Genomic DNA, 21,223 nt, shown 5'->3' on the forward strand with positions numbered 1-21,223 from the left:
AAACTGTTCAAACTACCAATTTTCAGCCGCTGGATAACGAGCGACAAATCTATCGGTCCAATTGCTTATTCTAGCAGCACTTTACGTGAAAATGTACTTTTATGGGCAATGGTACACCTTGTATTCTTACAACACGGTCCCTGCTGTGTACATCTTTATACCGTGTTAGAGTCCCTATCTCAGATCTGCAAGCACCGTGCTCAGCATCTGACAACTGTCAAATGGCAATTGCACTTGTGAACTTGTTGTAACGTTCGCGCGGTTAAGAAATGGCAGCGGAAATAAAGCCCGCCCCGGGAGTAAATCATGATAAATTCAGCAGCAGCCGCAAGCCGATCCTCTTGTCAAAATTGGAGGGCTGCAGCGACGACGTTAATGCGGCTATCATTATCCCACGGGAAGAGGGTGTAATCAGTGTTTGCGATGACAGGTATCTATCCGTCCAAGATATTTTCCAAGACTGCGTATTTTCGATATTTTTCTTAAGCGCACGCTCTTTTATACGTCTCTTATTATCGTCTCTATTTATATTTTCCATCTTTAGAACTTTCTTATTTTCGTTGTGAAAATTGCGCGCAATTTTTTTACTACGTGGACACACCTTGAAACATCCATTTTTCTATTTTATACGTTACGTATAAAATATGTATATTACGTAGTTCTTGTATATTAAATATTATCGAAACTCCATCAAATTGTATCAGCATATAGAAAATTTTGATACACGCACACATACATCTGCATATATTCGCGCGTGTGTGTGTGTGTGTATGTGTGTGTGTGTGTGTGTATCTGAGCGAGCACTCGCTCTCTCTCTTTCTCTCTCTCATTCTTACTTAAACACACACACATACACAATCCTTTTATATATGTATCCTTATATCAATTGCAGGACTCTTTTAAAAGGCGATGTTTAATCGCTAGTTTTACTTTGACTTTTTTTTTACAGGACAGTTAGAGTATGGCTGAAGCGAGATTCTGGTCATTATTGGCCGAGCATTTGCCAATACATGCCAGCAGGTGCTACCTCTATGCATTATTGCGTAGAAACGAGGCAGTTATTTGTAGGCCTGGATAATGGAAGCATTAATGTATGTCATGTCATTGTTACGTCACTTTTACTCTGTCCATCGTTAGAATAGTACTTGACTGGGATTATAGGTATTGACTTGCCTTTTCAATTATAGGAATTTATCTTGGAACAAGATTACAATCGAATGACGGCTATGCGCGATTATCTAGCGCATCAAGCAAGAGTCACAGGAATCATTTTTGCAGCAGATTTCGAATGGGTCTTGAGTATAGGCCGTGATAAATTATTTCAATTACACAGCTCCGAAACAGGACAAAAATTGGGATCGTACCAAACAGACGCGTGGTATACCGCCCTACAGTATCCTTTTACAAAAAGTCTTATGTGTTTGTACAAATGAAAGATGCTTTGGTAGAACGTACTCATCTATGAGAAACTTAACTCGCGCGTCTACAGATTTGACGCCCAATCCAAACACGCTTTCGTAGGAGATTATTCTGGTCAGATAGCCATGCTAAAGCTGGACAATAGTGGCGTTACCTTCATTACTACATTAAAGGCGCACACGGGAAGTATCCACACGTTGGCATGGGACTCGGAGAAACAATTGTTGTTTTCTGGTAGTTTTGATCAAAGCATCATCGTTTGGGACATTGGAGGTCGTCAAGGCACTGCTTATGAACTTCAGGGACACCAGTAAGCGCGCACGTGAAAAATTCTTTCAAAAATTTTGGTTGGTCGGAAATATTACTTAAGTCACTTTTGAAACATGTTCTGAAAAAAAAAAAAAAAAAGAAAAAATTCTCTCTTTCAGTAATAAAGTAACGGCATTATGCTACGCGAGCGCCGAACGCTTGCTCTTGTCTGGAGGCGAGGACGGTGTGATCGTTTGTTGGAATATGGCGGCAAATAGGAAGGAAACCGCCGCTTGGGTCGAATCCGATGTCTGTCAGGTATATATTTCGAGAGAAAGTCTTTAAATATAATATCAATCGCCCCGCTTTACAACATTACTCTAAGATGCTCCAACGTAATCCAGGCTTGTGGAAGACCCTTCTTCTGGAATATAAAAGCTATGATGGATCAACGACAGTTGGGATTGAGGCAGCATCACTGTCGCTATTGCGGTCGCGCGTTATGCGCTCGCTGTACATCACAACGAATACCGATTCCGGCGATGGGCTTCGAGTTCGAAGTGAGAGTTTGCGATCAGTGTCACATACAGCTCAAGTCGGAAAAGTAAGTTGTCAGATGAGCTCCCATCGTGTTCTCTCTTAAGACATACTAATAATGAAAAGTATTGCAAAGCGAAACATACAATATTTGCTTTTTATTCACATAGCCAATCATCGTTGGCCTCCTTCCATGATGCCAAGCACAGTGTCATCGGGATGGATTTAGACGCTCCTAGGCGAAGATTGTTGACTATCGGCCAAGATCGCGTTATTAAGATTTGGGACGTGTCCGCGCTCTTTCAGTGAATTTCTACGTGTATGTATGTCGATAATCTAAATTGCGTGATATGAAAAAATAATCAAATCACCGAGAGATATCGTCATACTCGGAAGAATACTCTGAAACGTATTTTTGTGATTATATATGTAATTATGCCTGTTTGTGAAGTCGGTGATCGGTGATTACGTAACTTGAGTTGGACCGACGAGCTGATAGTGACGATATGAAGCGATCATTTGTCAGTTTGTCGGTGATAACACTAGAATCTGCTTAATCCATATCCATATTTTCTGTATGGGAAATCAGGAAATAATTGGAGAGATAATGAATATGACGTAAGCCTGTTAATTCAGTGGCATTGTCTTTAAACCGATGTTGTATATTGATGTAGAAAAGTATTTACTTCCAGAAGAGCGCTTGCGCGACTGCGCAACGTAATTACACAAACGTAAAAAGTACTATATATGCAAGGTACATGGACTCCCTTTGGAAGACCAGGATGACGACATCGTGATAATCACGACGCAACACAACACAGATGTAATTAGCAGTATTAAAATATCTTTCCGAGAGTATATATATATATATATATATATATGTGTATATATATATATATGTATATGTATAAAATTGAATTTTTTTTTATATAACATATTTATATTACTCGAAGATGGTCTCGAGATGAAATCTTTTCGTTAAATATTCGAATAAAACTCTTTGTGCAATCACCGATTTTTTTTTTGCAAAATTTGCAAGATTACACATTGCGAATCGAGGGGCCCATATCTCAAGATCGTTTTGCAACTTTATACATATACACCATAATCGTCGTATATATTATACATTTTGTTATTATCAGAATCTTAAAAATATCTTTACGTTGTTTAAATAAATTTTTGATTTAAAAAATAATCAAGAAAGTACTGATTGATAACCGACCAGTGATGTAAGCATCGAAACTATTTTAATGTTAATATATGTGTTTTTATCTGATAAAAGAATAGAGGGAGAAAATCTTTTAAGAATTTCCAATTCATTTTTTACATATTTTAAATTCTTATATATTATTAAACTACTAGCAATTTGAACATAAAAATCTTAAACTACTTATACTATCTTTGAATCGACTCAGATAAGTAGCATCTTGTATCAAGTCCTAATCTTATTTGTTATATAACTCATACAAGATTGTTTAATGTTATTGTATCGTATCGTGAGAAAACGCGAGACCAGACGGAGTATCCACAGTGCAGTTAATAGTACTAGTTACTTCTTGACTCGCATTCAAGTCTCCTCAAATAATATCAATAGATAGATACAAGCTGTGCAAAGTTAATTCGCCTTAACTTGACACAATTTCTTGCAAATATTTTAATTTATTTCTTTGAATACAAAGAAAAAGAAAAATGTTACTTTATAAATATTTCTCTGTCGTGTATCTTGCTGGCTGATAAAAATTTTATCAACATTTGTGAAAAACGGTCAATGATGAGCTTCCTTCGAACTATGTGTCGAAAAATCTGAAAATTCATAGATAGATAAGATACAGTAGCAAAGAGCTTGATCGTTTCATATATACGCCAGGCAATGTATACTGCATGCAATTTAATCAGTTCATCCTCGTATGATAAATGTATATACATACATACATACATACATAAAATGCATATATTGTACCTAACATATATATGTTAATTATTTCATCAGTATCACCATCGTCGCGTAATTTTTCCACCGCAATTTTGCAAGAGAGACGATCACTAGGAAGAAATCATCCTTGTTATCAAAATGTATCTAGATTTATTCGCAGGATAAATCTTGCATTTTGAATAGCTAGACGTGCGAATACAATTCGTACGGTCCAAATTATCTATATTGAATACAAATACAAGTACGTTTGTACAAACTCGAATGGAGAACACATATAACAAATTATCGCATTTTTATATGTTTTGCTAAAAAGTATGTATATGTTTATATTACCTAAATAATATATGAACGTGCTTCTTATTATATAAACGTTACGTCACACGTGTTACACGACCAAGTAACTGTGTATATTATTTATGTCGACTATGGATGGCTTGAAACTCTTTGAAATTCGTAGTTGGCATGTGTAAAGAAACAGACGGATAAATATTAAACTGTATGCTGCGACGATTGCTATTCACTACCGAAACACAGTATATAGATACATATAAACTGCGAAAAATGTAAAAAGCGATTAAGTCACGTGTATGTATTCTACTCACACGTCGAATTGATACAAAATGGAAATATATTTTCAATGTAAAACAGTTGTGCAATCTTGTTGATTTTTTTTCGAAAATGAATAGGATCAAGTTTGCAGTTTTCTTCACACACACATACACGCGCGCACAGAGAGAGAGAGAGAGAGAGAGAGAGAGAGAGAGCTGCTCGATCCATATTTATGATAATGTATTCAACTGATTCGTTAACACATAATATATTTATCTCTTTTAATACTTTTATTTTACAAATAATGTATTCGAACTATTATAATGTCTGAATCTACAAACGCTCAAACAAATGCTATCAAATAGAAATTGATGGAGTACATAATGTACAATAATCAAGGAGGAAAGTAAGTTTTTAATTCTTTTCCTCTTTATGAATTTGAAGTTACGTATTTAAAAACGAAGAATTTGCTAGTTAATTTTTAGATCAAAGCTTATGTTGCACATATAGAATGAAATAAAAGAAAACTGTATTAATATATTAAAGATTCCAATGAATATAAAGTGATATAATTTATAAATTGCTGAAATTTATTTTGCAACGTAGTATTTTCTTTTAAGAAAATACACCTTGCATATGAGTCTGCTACATTCATGTGTAACGATCTATTTTTAGTTTCAACAAGATTATTATTAGTTTCTAGTAAAGCGGAAGAAGTTTTCAATTAATAGGATATTTTTTATTAATTTTTTATTTTATAAAAATAAACAATTTCATTTAATAATTGAAGGACAGTCTTTAGGTACAACAAGTTTACAGCTCTGTAGCGTTCGGAATGAATTCTTGGCACTCGAATTGCACTCGAAGATCACGTGATTAAGCTCGCCATCTGCTAGCTCGCATCTCAGATTTACATTGCCGAACGCACCTTATATTATCAGTTTCTTTTGTTGGTCGAGCAGGTCGAGGGTCGAGGCCGATAGCGCCGATTTTATATTAGAGACGAGATCGCATGCACGGGGTATACATATCAGCAGGTGAGAGCGGCGAGATAGGTAATCTGTTACCTGACTGCAGGAAGCGATTCGACTTGGCGAACGCTGACGACCGGCACCAGTCGGTCCGTCTGGGTCCGTCACAGTTGGTTGTGTACGCAGTACGTACAGTGGTTGGATGGTTGGAGTCGGTTGGACGTGGTATCAAAGTACCATCCCCTCGCCCTCGCCCCCGCCGCGCCGCAGCGAGCGTGCGAGCGCGGTGGGGACAGGGGAAGCGGCCCGAAGCGGTCCGAAGCGTGTAAGACCTTACCACTACCTTCGCGCTCAGCCAGCTAGCCAGCTTCCACCTGGCACTTGGGCACTTGGCACTGCGGACTGGCACACCCGATCCCAGCCGAACCGAACTCCGAAGCAGCCGAGCGGACGTGTTAATGTGCCGGTTCACCGTGGTTCCATCCTCTGGAACGACGACGACGACGACGACGACGATCGCTCTTCGTGACTACCGCGCGACTCTCCAGGTCGCAACCGGTTGTGTTCGCTCCTGCGATCTCACCTCGACATTATCTTGTGCTCGCTTACATTTAGTCTCCATCATCGCACGAACGCATCTCGTCCATCTGTCCGTTCGTTCGTTCGTTCGTTTATTTATTTATTTATTTATTTATTTATTTACTTATTTATTCACTCGCTCGACCGTGCTCGCTCGCTCATCGTGCTGATCTCCAAAGAGAGCGGATATGAAAATCGAGCCCCTCATCGGAAGTCTAGTGCCAGTGTAGTGTCTCTTAATGGAGCGTGCCGCCGACATATAGCCGCTCTCGTCGTGTTTCTCGTTACTCGCAACAGGTATGTACGTGCTGGTAGCAAGTTGGCGATTCATGCAAGGATAACGTGTTCCTTCGTGCCCTCTCTCATTGCTCCGAATACTCCGAATACTTCGAATACTCCGAATACTCCGAATACTCCGATTGCAGTCTCGAGAATCGACTTATTATTCCTACAGTCCACCAAACGGGGTGGATGCGCATATTTCAGATGAACGAAGCGGAATGGAGGAGCATTCGGTTGCTTGATCGTTTCGGGAATGAATACGCGCGATCGAACGATAATCGGTTTAGAAAATACAACAACTTACATGTTACTTGGGAAAAATAACAATTGAAGTTTCGAACGTTTCGAACGTTTTCTCATAGCTTATTTCTCTCGATAGTTTGTTTCTCAAGATATATAATTGTAACTCCTCAAAGAACTTGCACGAATGTTGAATTATTCCTCGAATGGAAGTCGTTCTCGGAAGTAAAATAAGTTTCAATTCAGGTTCAGGAGAACCGATTAGTGTGGCCACGCCAACTATCGTTGCAGTAATTAATAAAATGCTTTTTCCAGATAATGATTTCGTAAATCTTCATTTAAATGTGCGAAAACAAACTTTATTTAATACCGCGTCGCATTTACCGGTAAATCAATCATTCTCGAGTTTTGTCCTTTCTAATTTTAAATTCTAAATGCCGCGTAATAGTACTTCACGCTTTCCACGACTATTGTCGCGTGAATCGAATGCATCTTATTGCAGAGACGGTCGCTTTAATAAAAAAAAAGTTAAGTGTGACGAATTACTTCGATACAAGTACGCGTGCGAATGTCGCAAGCGATAGGTATTACGATAGTAGAGATAAGTATGACGACGAGAGTGAGTGAGTGAGTGAGTGAGTGAGTGAGTGAGTGAGAGAGAGAGAGAGAGAGAGATAAAACTATAATTACGGGCTCACTTGACTCTTCTTATCTATACACAGTGTCTCAATTTATTTTTTATGTGTCACAAATTGTGTGTCATTATTTTTTAATAATTGATTCTTTGACAGGATCTAAAGTGATCGTTTCTTCATAAATAGAAGAGATCTCTAAGTGATCGAAAAAATCTTTTTCTAATAGATTACGTTACGAAACATATTTATTACTCTATTTAATTTTAGTTCTGAAGTTCGCTTTAATAATTTAATATTTTAATTTGAAATTTGACCGTAAGAGTATATATACGACCATAACAATTGAAAATATACTATAAACTGAAATTGGTTTCTTCGATAATTCTTCTCGTAAAATACAAAGGTAAATCGAATTGTTGAAAGAATCTATGGCAAGTGAGATACCCTGTACACACGTTAACACTGATAACAATATTCGCATTCCTCAGAATAAACGTCATCTTTATCTCTTCTTAACAATTTTTTATTGACCGCGTATCGATACACCATTAATTAATTAAAACGCGATTAATCACTACGATATCAATACGTATTAATACTGATTGCTGTCGATACAGATTATGCTATAGCAGATTATAACTAATGCAACTGAAATATGGCTTCCGGAAGACAATTCCTTGACTTATCCCTGCAGTGTATTTTTATGTCTTCTCGGGAGGGCGAGTTATAAAAAGAAAAACCGCGTAAATTGTATGGGCTCTCCCGATGTGGTCTCGATCCTCCGCGTCTCGTTTGATCACCCGTTAAAGTCTCCCGCGTGGCGCCTACGCCACTGACCGTTCTCCACAGATATTTTCAAAGTCAATGACTGCGACTGCGACTGCGACTACTCTGTGCTCACGCCCGTGCTTCAAGTTCATGGCGAGACAAGAATGCCCGCCTATAAAATTAAAACAGTCATCTTATAATTCAAACGTTCGCGAAACGAATCGACATGAACGTATACACACACGCATCACACACACACTCTCTCTCTCTCTCTCTCTCTCTCTCATTTCTTCTCTATAATTAACAACGCAATAATGATTTAAAATTGACAGAAATTTCATGATACGTATTGTTAACGGTAACAGATAATATGTAATACAAAGTATGAAATTAAAATGGACTTTGGATCGAATGATAACATACAATATTAAGATGCTCGCTCGCATAAATGATAATGTAACGTATTCGTAATTAACGGCAGAAAGATACTAGATTTTAGAATTTTAAACTAAACAAAATAGTTAATCAAATGATTCTCATCATTTCTCTTTTTTAATTTTTATACTGCAGTAGTAAGATTTAAAAAATAGACCTATATTTTCTAAAGATAAAGAATGAAGTTTCTTCTCGATTAAATCATTTTAGGATTGTAGTGACAATATGGAAATGAAATAATCAAGAGAGAAAGATAATTTTGATTTTTAAAACTATTATGTAATCGTGTTATTCGAATCTTAAAAAGGTCAATTCTCTCTTTTTGTCTCGCTAAAAGCAACAAATTATCAAACTACCTCGATAATAAACACACACACACAGTTGACGCTAAATATTCCTGAAATATTCATAAGATTTCTACAATTCCCAAAAAACATTTCGAGAATATTCCATATATATTTCGCAAAATTTTAATTTTTCCAGAAATTCCAAGTCCGATCCGTCCTTGAATCAATTTTTAAACAAAATTTTGCTTTGAGAAACACTTCACACTTTTACCTTGGAATCCAATTTTAGGATTTATTTTTACAGGCGAAATGCTGCGCTCCTTATGTTCTTTCCCAAATGATTCTTGTTAACGAGTAAATGCTCTCCGCCACGGCCCTCTGTCGGCGGAGATGTGTACTGTTCGCTCACTCGCGATTTTCGTGAAATATACAAAGAATATTCGTAGAATATTCTGAACATTTCGTCGACATTTGTATATTCTGTGACGATTCTTTCACACTGTGTCGCAATATTCAGCATATTGGGAATATCGAACTTTCTATGAATATTTAGCTGGGTACAAACGAAAAATGGAATAAAATGGATTGGAAATTTTCAATCCATCCGAATTCATATTTTAAATCTATAAAAATGAATTGGATTCCATATAAAAAATTTTTATACATGTAAAAGTTTGAATAAATTAAAGCAGTAATTACATGAAATTCTATAGTTATTATTTTGAAACTTTTATACAAAAAATATACGCTAGCTGTACAATAAAGGAAACGTATTAATATAAAATATGCATAAAAAAGCGATTAATTTATAAAATTATTAAAAAGGAATTTACATATTTATTATACACTTATTATACATTATTATTTACGTTGTTCTTTTTATGTTTCTTTTAACTATTAATTGAAGTAGAATTCATGATTTATATTTTTACGATACAACTTTTTTTAACTCAGTTGAATTAAAACGAAAAATTTCTTATTCATAATTCTGAATAAAATAGTATTCATGATATACTTTTAAATGAAACAATGAATTTTTTTACAATTTTGAATAGTATTCATGGCCTATTAAAAAAAAAAATTTTTTTTATTCAATTGGATTAAAAAATTGCATTTCCTCTTCAGAATTTTTAATTAAGCAATATTCATAATGCGCAGAAATAGCCGATATTATTTTTAGATTCAATTGGATTGAAAAACTGCATTTCCTATTCAGAATTTTGAATTTAACAATATTCACGATGCGCACCACACTACAAAATAAAATACTAAAATAAATACTATAATATTATTTTTAAATTGAAAAGCATAGAAATATACTCCATGCCATAAATGAATAGATAAATGCATAAAATTGCATTCAAGATTGAAAAGAGGAATAGACATTTGTTTCATGCAATTCCTATAAATGAATAAAAATGCATTCAGGATTGAAAAGGATTCATTTTAACGAATTCATGAATCCGTATTTCTGAAAATCTAAATCCATTTTAATCCATTTCAATCCATTCTCGTTTGCTGAGTATGTACCTATTCGCTTAGATCAATCTATGATATTATCTTTTCTATTTCTTGCTATACCCATATAATCACAAATCAATGGATGGATACATCCAATTGACACGTTCAAGATTAATTTCCAAACGGATTGCGCTGACAGAATTTATCGAAACGAGCTATAAATTCTGTCAGCGCAATCCGTTTGGAAATTAATCTTTTGTCGATTTCCTCGTAACATCAAGTGTACTTAGATTGTATAACCTATAGAGTATGTATCATTGTATGACACATTATCGTGATAAAGTCCAAATGCTCATTGTTACATGATCTCGACGAGTATGAAATCATAAATCTCGTCCTCACGCGGGATTGAAATAAAAGTGTACATCGTATAAGAAATTTAAATTAATCCGAAGAAATATTTTTTAAATTTACAATCTACTTATTACATAAATTTTAAACTGAAAATTCTGGCTTATGTGAAAAGAACGAAAAATAATATAACATCGCACCTCTAATATCGCGCCGCGATGGATCTTATTGGGAAGATTCATCGCGCTGAAAAGAATGCCTTTTCCGCTTGAATTTCTTGGAATATACGTATATTGTATGAAGCTCGTTGGTTCATGATAACGCGGTGCAGTGGTATTGGAACTGCAGATGGCTGTGCTAGAAAAGAGAGAAAGACACAGAGAGAGATCTTGAGAGGATTCTCGATGGATCTCTCGACGGAGAGCCGTATGGCACGGTAACGCAAACTGCCTAACCCACTTTTGCGAACAGGTTTGCGATGCTTCCGCACGCTAACGGAATCGGTCTGATCGACCAGACATCTCCGACAAGCGTGGCGCAAGACGCCTCTCCTCTAAAGCCTGTTCTACAATAGGGTCGCAAGCCGAAAGGGCCATGGTACACAAAAAAACTTGAGCAGTAAATTGAGCAGTAAGCTAATTGACCAATTACAGTAGAATCCCTAAAGTATAACGTAAACGGTAGCCAGTCCAACATGTTGATTTCCTTACTGCTTACCTACATCTTACTGCCTCAAGTTTTTTATGTGTCATGGCTGTAAATCTTAAGAATTTGGCCAATCACAGTTGAATACTGAAACAAATAATTGAGTATGATTGGCTAATTGTTTATACGGCTTACGGTTTGCGATCCTCTATTGAGGATTGAGTATCCTTGCAGGATTGAGTATCCTTGCAGGTAGTAGCTTCTGATGAAATTCTCACTCGCGAGTATCTTTCCTTACGTCTTTTAAGCCTTTATTACATATACATATGTATATGCGTAATAGGCCATTTGTAAAATTCACAGATCTCTGAGTCTGTGTGTATCTACCATTAGATAAAATTGTTGTATATGAATGTACACCCATCACTCGATATATTTATATATGTATTTTTTATTTGTTTTTAGGCGGAGTGCCGACAACCACGACTTAAGAGATGGTCATCGTCACACGGGTAGGTTGATTCTTAAGCGCTCATGTAAATATTTCCCTTATTTGCGTATTATTTTTATCTTGTTGTAATTTACACGAGATAAGGGCACATTTCTACTCGATTAGAAATTCTAATCATTTCTAATCGCCGCAAAAACGCATTGTACTCAAAACAAAAGTATTAGTACGCGTAGTCTACAATGGGAAGTAGCAGTTATAGTTTATTATCCTTCTCACAGTCGATCATGATTGATTGATTGATTTCTATGCCTTAATCCACTGCTGCTGTTGATTGTAGACGACGCTTCAGATAGGTTCGATGTCCTCCGATGCGGAGGACACGCTTCAAAACGCGTTTGCAACTTGTACTTTGTCGATGATATGTACAGCAAACAATTTCCTGCGGGAGAAAAGCGCTAGAGATTTACGTGTAAGCGCGTTAGCCAATCGAATACCGCGAAAGGGGAAACTAACAATAAGTAAATTCGATAAAGCCTGCGCGCGCGCGCACGGTAGATCTCTCGTGCGGCTTAATCCATTACATTTACCGCTTTCCTCGTCGTTCTCCTCGAACACGGTCAGTAGGAATCTGTGACGAGTGAAAATAACCGAACAGCCAAGAATCGTCGCATTCTCTCGCGTTGTAAACAATGATAATGTACCGCCGCGCTAATTGCAAGTCACACTAGTCACTCCGATGCGATGATGTGACCCAAAGCGCTATGTACGCGTATTCCTTATTCGCAATTTCTTTTTATCGCTTCATGTTTTCGTATATTCCCACAAATGTGAATGTGCATCTCCAGATTTTAAAATCTATGAAATATAGGGAATATTTGAATATTTAATTGCAAGAGCAAGAGCTTAGCGTACCGGACTTGACTGGTTATTTCATATGAACGTTTTATAAAAAAAGATAACGCGTCACATCGCGTTATGCCATATATCATTCCAACCTTTCGAACGAGGTAATTGCCATGCCGACGAGGGCAATAATTAGGGAATATTTAGATATACAGGGTGGGCCATCTATTGGTACGTTTTTGAATTTCGTCGTATGGCAACACCGAACGAGCTACAGACCCGAAATTTTGACAGTTTATTAGTCATACCGTCCGCGGCACGAAACAACATGTTTTCTCTTGAAGAGCGTTTTGAAATTTTAAAAACTTATTTTCAAAGTCAGTGCTGTGTCGCCGAAACTGTACGAATTTTAAAAAGAAATATGGGTCGTGATAGAGCACCCACCGAAGGAGCTATACGCAAATTGGTGAGGAAAGTTCGTGAGAAAGGGATGTTAGTGGATGACATTATATTACGACTGTTTTGAGTGAAATTGGCGCCGAGGTAGTCCAAAATGTCATTAATAATTGGGGTGACCGAATGGCATACTGTAAGGCCAGTAGAGGGAGCCACATGAACGAAATCGTTTTTCATTCTTGACGCGGATACTTTTAGCTTCACAACAAAAAAAAAATTAATAAAAAATATCAATGTATGCTCATTTGATCGCATTTTTAAAAACGTACCAATAGATGGCCCACCCTGTAAATGGCTGAAAATAATAAATAAGGCGCAACATCATAAAGCACCTGTTGAAGCGAAGCGCGTTTCAAGAAGAGGTCAGCGTGACAATTAACCGCGGCGATAAGACCATAAGAATAAATATTTACTTAATCGAATTTAAGAAAAATTTTCGCAGTAAATTAATCGAGTACGACTTCGAATTTGATAACTTTTGTGTCTCGATCGATGACGATTGAGACAAAATGATGGGAGGGCGCCCAGCAAACGAGAATGGATTGAAATGGATTCAGATTTCCAGAAATATAGATTTATGAATGTTAAAATAAATTCTTTTCAATCCTGAATTTTCATTCATTTGTAGGAATTGCATAGAGCATATCTCTGTGCCTTTCAATCTAAAAATAATATTAGCATTTTCTGTGTATCATGAATACTACTCAATTCAGAATTGTGAATAGAAAGTACAGTTTTTTTAATTCAGTTAAATTCAAAAATAATGTCAGCAATTTCTGCGCAACGTGAATACTACTCAATTCAATATTCTGAATATGAAATGCAGTTTTTCAATCTAATTGAATAAAAAATTTTTAAAAATGGACCATAAATGCTATTTAAATTATTCAAAATTATAAGTAGAAAATTTTTCATTTTAATCCAACTAATTGTAAGTTCAAAAAAATTGTAACGTAAAAATAATTGAGCTATGTTCTTTTGTTTCTCTTTGATTAGAAGTAAAATGAATGATCGATGTGAACACTCACTCGAGTCAAACACAGCCCGAATATTAGGCTAATCACGGCGCGCGACATCGACCAAGTGAGATTAGATTATCCGACACTTACCCAATGTTGTCTCATAGTAATGTAAATTGTTCATACTTTATTATATCTGTTAAATGATGATATTTTTATTAAATCTATATAATTTCGTTACTAATTTAGCTGGTTGTAATTGAAGTAGAGAATGAATAACACATTTACCAATTGAAAAAGTGGTAACGTAGAAGATTTATAATCCAGAGGTTCCAGGTTCGAATCCCATTAAGATGCGTTTTTTAATACTAATTTGAAGTAGTTAATTTCAGATATAATTACTATAAATGTCTTAAGAATAAAATTTGTAACCCTTAAATATGAATATTTTTTTTTTCGAATATTAAATTAGTATCAGCTTGGATTCAATCCGTTTCAATCTCTTCAATCCATGGATTTAAAGTACGCATTAAAAAAATTTTAATCCATTTTAATTCATTCTCGTTTGCTGACTGTAATCTAACATTGTAACTCGATGATGGGTATCGTATAACGTGATATAGACGCGATGCCCTGTTACGTTAACAGTTATTGCGGATTGAGAAAGAAAGAAAAACATTTTCGGAGAAAAGGAAAACGGGATAGAGAGCGTCGTGAGATTTATTTATAGAAATCAAGAGGACTCGGTCCATTGGCTTCCTTGACGTCAATCGGTAAATCTACGAAGCGGTAGTAAGCGGGAGATGAGAAGCGACGCGTTTTTCGCGAAGGCAAGTGAAAGGCGACGATTACCAGCAGCAGCCTCACGTTTATCCTCGACAATTCATGTTGTACATCTTCGTCTGACGACCAATGAAACATATGCGTTATTACATTCCAGTCGACAGAACAAAGTGACATCAATATATAATTTCGCACTCAATAATGTAACTGTTACAGTAAGTCAAGTAAGAGCGGGATCGACCAGCGTAGTGTTGCACCATTTCATGTTATTAGCCTTGAGATAGGTTCGAATAGTTTCGTATGATATATCTAAACCTTTCTTCAATTTTGCTTGTCCTTGACGCAGTGTAAGCCAGGATTCCGAGTTAAAACAGATTCATTATTTTTTTATCGTCTTTTTTGTCCACTTTGCATATCGAGCCACGTTCCGATAAATCATCGACATTTTTTGCCACATTATATCGCTGCATCTACTTCTGTACGAATGATTTCGACTTTTTCATATATTTAGCAATCGCTAATTGTGACATTTTTGGATGAGTGCAGAGGAACACAGCTTCATAGCGTGATGCATATTTGGTACTCATAGCGCTTAATGTGATTCTCTTAAGAAGTTCAATGACAACTGAATCTTCCTTGATAGTACATCAAGGATAAAGATGCCCTCTATGGATTCATGATAGATTTAGGGCGATATCTTTTATTAGCTTTGAGTAAGGCCGACCACGATCTTACTTGACTTACTGCATATAACAATAAGAGTCGTAACTTAAGGAGCATATAAGCTGGATGTCTTTGCCTAATTTTCTTTTATTTCAAAAATAATATATTTATAACATTTTCGTTTTATAATCATTTATCTGATCATCTTCAGTATATAAAATAACTAAAGCCTTTGTTGATTATATTGTATTGTTAAACGTATAACACCATGTATTATCAGGAGATGCGGTAGCGTATAGTTTTTGTAGTACATAATATATCATGTTCATGAAATACTATTTACATTTAGGATTGCCAAGTGCGAAATTATAATTATAATAAATTGATGTTATGATATTTTTAATTTGTGTCGATCGGAATGATTGGCTGGGTGATTGCATGATGTCCTTGTAACTCGAGAATTTTGCCTCAAACGCTTTTTGTCGATGACACGTTTCAAACGGATATAATAATAGTCTAACGATGAATGACTTTGTGGAAAATGTCAAAGTTGAATTCTACCGATTCCGTCTCCTATGAAATGGAAGTTGGTCCACTCGTCTCACCCGTCAATCACGAACGATGGACAGACGATCCACGATCGAATTAGGCAAGGTGGCAGGTATAAACCTCCGACTTGAAACTCCCACAAGATGCTTCGCGCGCAGTTTCGCGTGCGCGCGCGTGCACGATATGCCGCACACACCACAATCGCACCTGATACACGTTTACGTTTACGTCCCGATTGTTCACTTCACCGGAACATCGGAAGAGCTCCATCCGTTCCTCGCTCCGCTTCGCCTCGCCTCGCCACGAAATGAGAGCCGCTTCTCGATCCATCTTTTGCTTCGACTAGCAATTTTACTTTCGCTCGTTGAATCCTCGATCGCGTCTGCAATGCACTAGAACGTTTAATGTTTTTAATACGATTTTTCAAAATACTTCATTTCTAGGAAGAACGAGCTTTAGTGGATAAACTCTGATAACATTACGCAAGATTCGATTGGATTCGAACCTATGAATCTTACGAATGAATCAGCCACGTGTTTTTCTTGATTTTAATTGTTCTTAAATCTCATTGTAAATGCAAATAGAGACGTATTGTATTGAATCGATCTACCGAGACCGCGTGTGTGAAAGAATTTGTATATACATATATATGTATAAACTGTACGTGAATAATTGTATGTGACTGTCGAGCGACAATTGGGAAATTGTTACGACGAGACACCTCATCCTTGCATCGAGCCGCATGCCGCGCGCCACGCCGAATGGCAAAATACTTACGGTTATTACAACGGGGTAACGGTACATCATACAACTCAATTTAGATCTAATGCTTGCGTTAACACAAATTCCATACAAAACTCGCGACTGTGAAACCCTCATGTCACATCGCGTCGCGTCGCGTCGCGTCGATCGATTTTCTTTTCGCCGACAAAATTTAATTTGGCCGACTTATAAGTATCCCATTACATTAGGGTTGGGTAAGTTAATGTTTTTTTTTTAACTGAATAAAGTTAAAATTAATGCTTGACAAAATTAATAAAGTTAAGTTAAAAGTCGAAGGAATAAAAAATTAACTTAACGTAAGTAATTGGTCAATTTCTTATGATTTAAGGCTTAAAACACCTATTAGATTCGGACTAAAACTTATGACATAAGGCATAACCGCATAAACCAATCAGAGGGCTGTATTAGCATCTTAAGAAATTATTTAAGATGTGAACATATTACGAATATACGCCTTTAGTCTTATTATTTTTCTAAGATATTTAAAAGAGATAAAAAAATTTTTAACTTAAAAAAAAAGTTAAAAAGTTGACGTTTAAAAGTAATTTGGTTAAGTTAAAATTTAATGCATTCAAAATTAACTAAGTTATTAAAAGTTATTAACTTTTTAACTTTTTTTTTAACTTTTAACGTTTTAATTAGTTACTATTTGCCCATTATCCATGTGAATTACCAGTTTATATTCATTAATATCATTGAAGATAATCGAATGTATATACACATTCGCTATCTTGAGCAACTACATATTTAACTCGCGTCTTCGCGTAGGCAGCATTAATATACAGACTACAGATATATAAAGAATCTAGCTTTTTCTATTAAGAAAAATAATAAAGAAAATGTGTCTCTTCATTTTGCACAGGGGGATTACATATGGATCGAACCAATCTCAGGAAGGGAATTTGATGTCGCGATCGGAGCACGAGTCATCTCGGCAGAAGGCAGACGTATTCAAGTAAAGGACGACGACAATAAGGTAATTACATTGAATACACGTCATTAAAAAATTGTCTAAAACGCGATACTGCACAACAAGTCGCGGTTTCGAGAAATATACAATAATACAATATACCATGTATTATCACCCGCGCACACATTTATTATTTGCCTTTTTGCTCAAAAGGCAGCATTTAACTATCCATCGTTCCATCATTAAACCATTGATGAGCGAATAATTCTGTAGGAACAATGGCTAACGCCGGAGAGACGAATAAAGGCCATGCATGCCACTTCGGTGCAAGGTGTAGAAGATATGATCAGTTTAGGAGACCTCCATGAAGCGGGCATTCTGCGAAATCTATTGATACGCTATAACGAGAATCTCATTTACGTAAGTAAATTCCCTCGGCTGACGAAATGCGATTGGTTAAGCAAAATACAGATTGATACAAGGTTTGATCTCACGACGATCCACGACATAACTTTACAGACGTATACGGGCTCCATCCTGGTTGCCGTGAACCCATACCAGATATTGCCTATTTATACCGCGGAGCAAATTAAACTCTACAAGGATCGTAAAATCGGAGAACTGCCACCGCATATATTCGCCATCGGCGACAACAGCTACGCGCATATGAACCGATATGGCCAGGATCAGTGCATAGTAATTAGGTACCAATCAAAGAGTCTCTTTCGAAACGCATTAATGACGCACGAATTTTCAAACGCCGATTTTTGTAATATTCATCTTTTTTATTTAATCTTTACAAATGGATTTGTAAAGTATCTATATAAGTTTAAGTATTGTACTAAAAGTTCATCAAGAGAAGTTAATTTATGTTTATTATTTGAGAAGGAACAATTATTATTAAAAGCTATGCGTATAAAGTATAAACACAAACCATTCATATGAATCGCTCGCTTTTCTTTCAATCAATTGGAATTGTTAATAGAAATTCGTTCTTATTTTAGTGGCGAGAGTGGAGCGGGAAAAACGGAAAGCACGAAATTAATTCTGCAATACCTAGCAGCAATCAGCGGAAAACATTCGTGGATCGAACAACAGATCTTGGAAGCGAATCCGATACTCGAAGGTGAATCTCGTGATAAGACAAACTCCTAAATGAACACCTAAATGAAAGAGGTTGATCGAATTTCTTTTCTAACGTTTTCTAGCTTTCGGTAATGCAAAAACCGTGAGAAATGACAATTCCTCCCGATTCGGCAAGTACATCGATATTCATTTCAACGAGCAAGGCGTGATAGAAGGGGCCAAGATAGAACAATACCTTCTAGAAAAGTCACGGATCGTATCTCAAAGCTTGGACGAAAGGAATTATCATATTTTTTATTGTATGCTAGCTGGTCTTTCCAAAGATGAGAAACAAAAGCTCGAGTTGGAAGATGCGTCCACGTACAAATATCTCATAGGGGTAAGTGCGTGAGTTAGCACTAATAGCGATACTAATTAATAAGTATAACAACGTTTCTATCTTGTTCTGAGAACACGCACACGCAAAAAGTGCATACATAAAATCTAAACAAACATCTAAGAAAACAAAAATATATCGAAAAGAAAAATACATTATGAAAAAAATTATTTACATGACCTTTCGTATGTATGTACTCTCAATCTACGTACGTAGTACGTGTAATTGTTATTACGTTTGTCTTTAGGGTGGCGGCATTACTTGCGAAGGACGCGACGACGCAGCCGAATTCGCCGATATAAGATCAGCTATGAAGGTTTTGCTATTCTCCGATATGGAGATCTGGGAGGTGCTTAAATTACTCGCGGCTTTATTACATATGGGCAACATAAAGTATAGAGCCACTGTCGTAGGTATGAAATTTCAATATAAGATTTAAAAAAGAATTTAAAATCAAATTCGCCGCGCTAATCTCGTAGTTGGAATTGGATCGTTTCAATTTCGATCCTATGAGATTCATTCGTGTATGATGTGTTGCAGATAATTTAGACGCTACGGAGATTCCAGAGCAAACGAATGTACAAAGAGTGGCGTATTTATTGGGAGTACCGGTACAGTCTTTGATAGATGCGCTCACTCGCAGAACTATATTCGCGCACGGTGAGACAGTAGTAAGTATTTTTCCGTACATAAAAGCAATATCGTTGGCTATATTAAAAATACTATCGTATCGTATCGTAAGTAAATCTTTCGTCTCTTTCAATAGGTATCCACGTTGTCGAGAGATCAATCGGTCGATATTAGAGACGCTTTTGTGAAGGGCATATATGGTCGATTGTTCGTACACATTGTAAAGAAAATTAACGAGGCCATATACAGGCCGAAGAACAATTCCCGCAGTGCTATAGGCGTGTTGGACATCTTCGGTTTCGAGAACTTTAACCACAATAGTTTCGAGCAATTTTGCATCAATTATGCCAACGAAAATCTCCAGCAATTCTTCGTTCAGCATATATTCAAGTTGGAACAAGAGGAATATAATCACGAGGGCATCAATTGGCAGCATATAGAGTTTGTTGATAACCAAGACGCTTTAGATCTGATAGCTATCAAGCAGCTCAACATTATGGCGCTTATCGATGAGGAATCGAAATTTCCAAAAGTATGGGTGCTAATTTAATAAGGAAGGATATCGAAAGTTGAACTTTGATACGTCTACATAAAAAATAATTAAAGAATTCACATGCACGCACGTCAGCAACATTAAGATAATTACATTGTTATAAAAGTGGCATCATTCTAATCTATTGGCTATTTGCAGTGCTTTTAATGTGGCGTTTGTCAATTTCTAGGGCACGGATCAAACCATGTTGGCGAAAATTCACAAAACTCATGGCAGTCATAGGAATTATTTGAAACCTAAATCGGATATTAATACGTCTTTTGGCTTGAATCACTTTGCGGGCGTCGTCTTCTACGACACGAGGAGTTTCCTAGAGAAAAACAGAGACACGTTCAGCGCAGACTTGCTGCAACTTATTCACATATCGTCAAATAAATTTCTCCAAGCTTGCTTCGTTGAAGACATTGGCATGGGCTCGGAAACCAGGAAGAGAGCACCCACGTTATCGACACAATTTAAGAAATCATTGGATTCACTTATGAAAACTCTATGCAGTTGTCAACCCTTCTTCATAAGATGCATCAAACCGAACGAATATAAAAAACCAATGGTAAGCATTCCCAACCCGCGTGGTCTCGCGATTTATTTAATTCTGTTCTAGTGTCATAACGTCTTGCAAATACAATACTTGATTGCAGATGTTCGATCGTGGTCTCTGCTGTCGACAATTGAGATATTCCGGTATGATGGAAACCATCAGGATTCGCCGAGCTGGCTATCCTATTCGCCACTCCTTCCACGAGTTCGTGGAAAGATATCGATTTCTCATCTCGGGCATTCCACCCGCGCACAAGGTGCAGGAAAATCCATCGAATAATAATCAAATTTATTAATCGTTAC

General features: G+C 36.5%; 2 protein-coding genes and 2 long non-coding RNA genes across 5 annotated transcripts in view; 2 read left to right on the forward strand and 2 right to left on the reverse strand.

Annotated features, from left to right (window-relative positions):
• Wdfy2 (WD repeat and FYVE domain containing 2) lies at nt 1-4,785 on the forward strand. Its single transcript, XM_011069895.2, has 7 exons — nt 1-430; nt 950-1,091; nt 1,188-1,393; nt 1,490-1,729; nt 1,848-1,986; nt 2,073-2,272; nt 2,376-4,785. The coding sequence occupies exons 1-7, from the start codon at nt 270-272 to the stop codon at nt 2,512-2,514; spliced, it is 1,227 nt and encodes a 408-aa protein (XP_011068197.1). The 5' UTR covers nt 1-269; the 3' UTR covers nt 2,515-4,785.
• LOC147907972 (uncharacterized) lies at nt 3,521-6,401 on the reverse strand. The gene is made up of 2 exons (XR_015546820.1): nt 5,755-6,401; nt 3,521-4,248 (listed from the first exon to the last, which is right to left on the reverse strand). It is a non-coding gene; the product is annotated as an uncharacterized LOC147907972 (long non-coding RNA).
• Nucleotides 5,653-21,223, forward strand: part of ck (unconventional myosin-VIIa ck) — a 26,215-nt gene continuing 10,644 nt past the window's right edge. The window contains exons 1-12 of one of the 2 annotated variants that reach the window (XM_011069894.2): nt 5,653-5,724; nt 11,807-11,853; nt 17,691-17,804; nt 18,012-18,158; nt 18,258-18,442; nt 18,743-18,864; nt 18,947-19,203; nt 19,448-19,613; nt 19,741-19,871; nt 19,967-20,362; nt 20,553-20,933; nt 21,022-21,177. In XM_011069894.2, coding sequence (XP_011068196.1) covers nt 11,836-11,853; nt 17,691-17,804; nt 18,012-18,158; nt 18,258-18,442; nt 18,743-18,864; nt 18,947-19,203; nt 19,448-19,613; nt 19,741-19,871; nt 19,967-20,362; nt 20,553-20,933; nt 21,022-21,177 — 2,073 coding nt within the window. In that variant the 5' untranslated portion in view covers nt 5,653-5,724; nt 11,807-11,835. Of the gene's footprint in view, nt 5,725-6,423; nt 6,535-11,806; nt 11,854-17,690; nt 17,805-18,011; nt 18,159-18,257; nt 18,443-18,742; nt 18,865-18,946; nt 19,204-19,447; nt 19,614-19,740; nt 19,872-19,966; nt 20,363-20,552; nt 20,934-21,021; nt 21,178-21,223 lie in introns of those variants that run through there. The other variant, XM_011069893.2, reaches the window with a different exon arrangement.
• LOC147907973 (uncharacterized) lies at nt 13,261-17,682 on the reverse strand. The gene is made up of 2 exons (XR_015546824.1): nt 16,823-17,682; nt 13,261-16,437 (listed from the first exon to the last, which is right to left on the reverse strand). It is a non-coding gene; the product is annotated as an uncharacterized LOC147907973 (long non-coding RNA).

The sequence above is a fragment of the Acromyrmex echinatior genome, chromosome 11, assembly GCF_024713525.1.
Source record: "Acromyrmex echinatior isolate Ae372 chromosome 11, ASM2471352v2, whole genome shotgun sequence".
In the NCBI taxonomy this organism is placed as follows: domain Eukaryota; kingdom Metazoa; phylum Arthropoda; class Insecta; order Hymenoptera; family Formicidae; genus Acromyrmex; species Acromyrmex echinatior.

Bases quoted from the DNA above. Each gene is read 5' to 3' on its own strand.
- Wdfy2 (XM_011069895.2), top strand. From the start codon at position 270: ATGGCAGCGGAAATAAAGCCCGCCCCGGGAGTAAATCATGATAAATTC. The intron at 1,987-2,072 runs GTATATATTTCG...AACGTAATCCAG, and splicing joins TCGAATCCGATGTCTGTCAG to GCTTGTGGAAGACCCTTCTT. The intron at 2,273-2,375 runs GTAAGTTGTCAG...TTATTCACATAG, and splicing joins ATACAGCTCAAGTCGGAAAA to CCAATCATCGTTGGCCTCCT.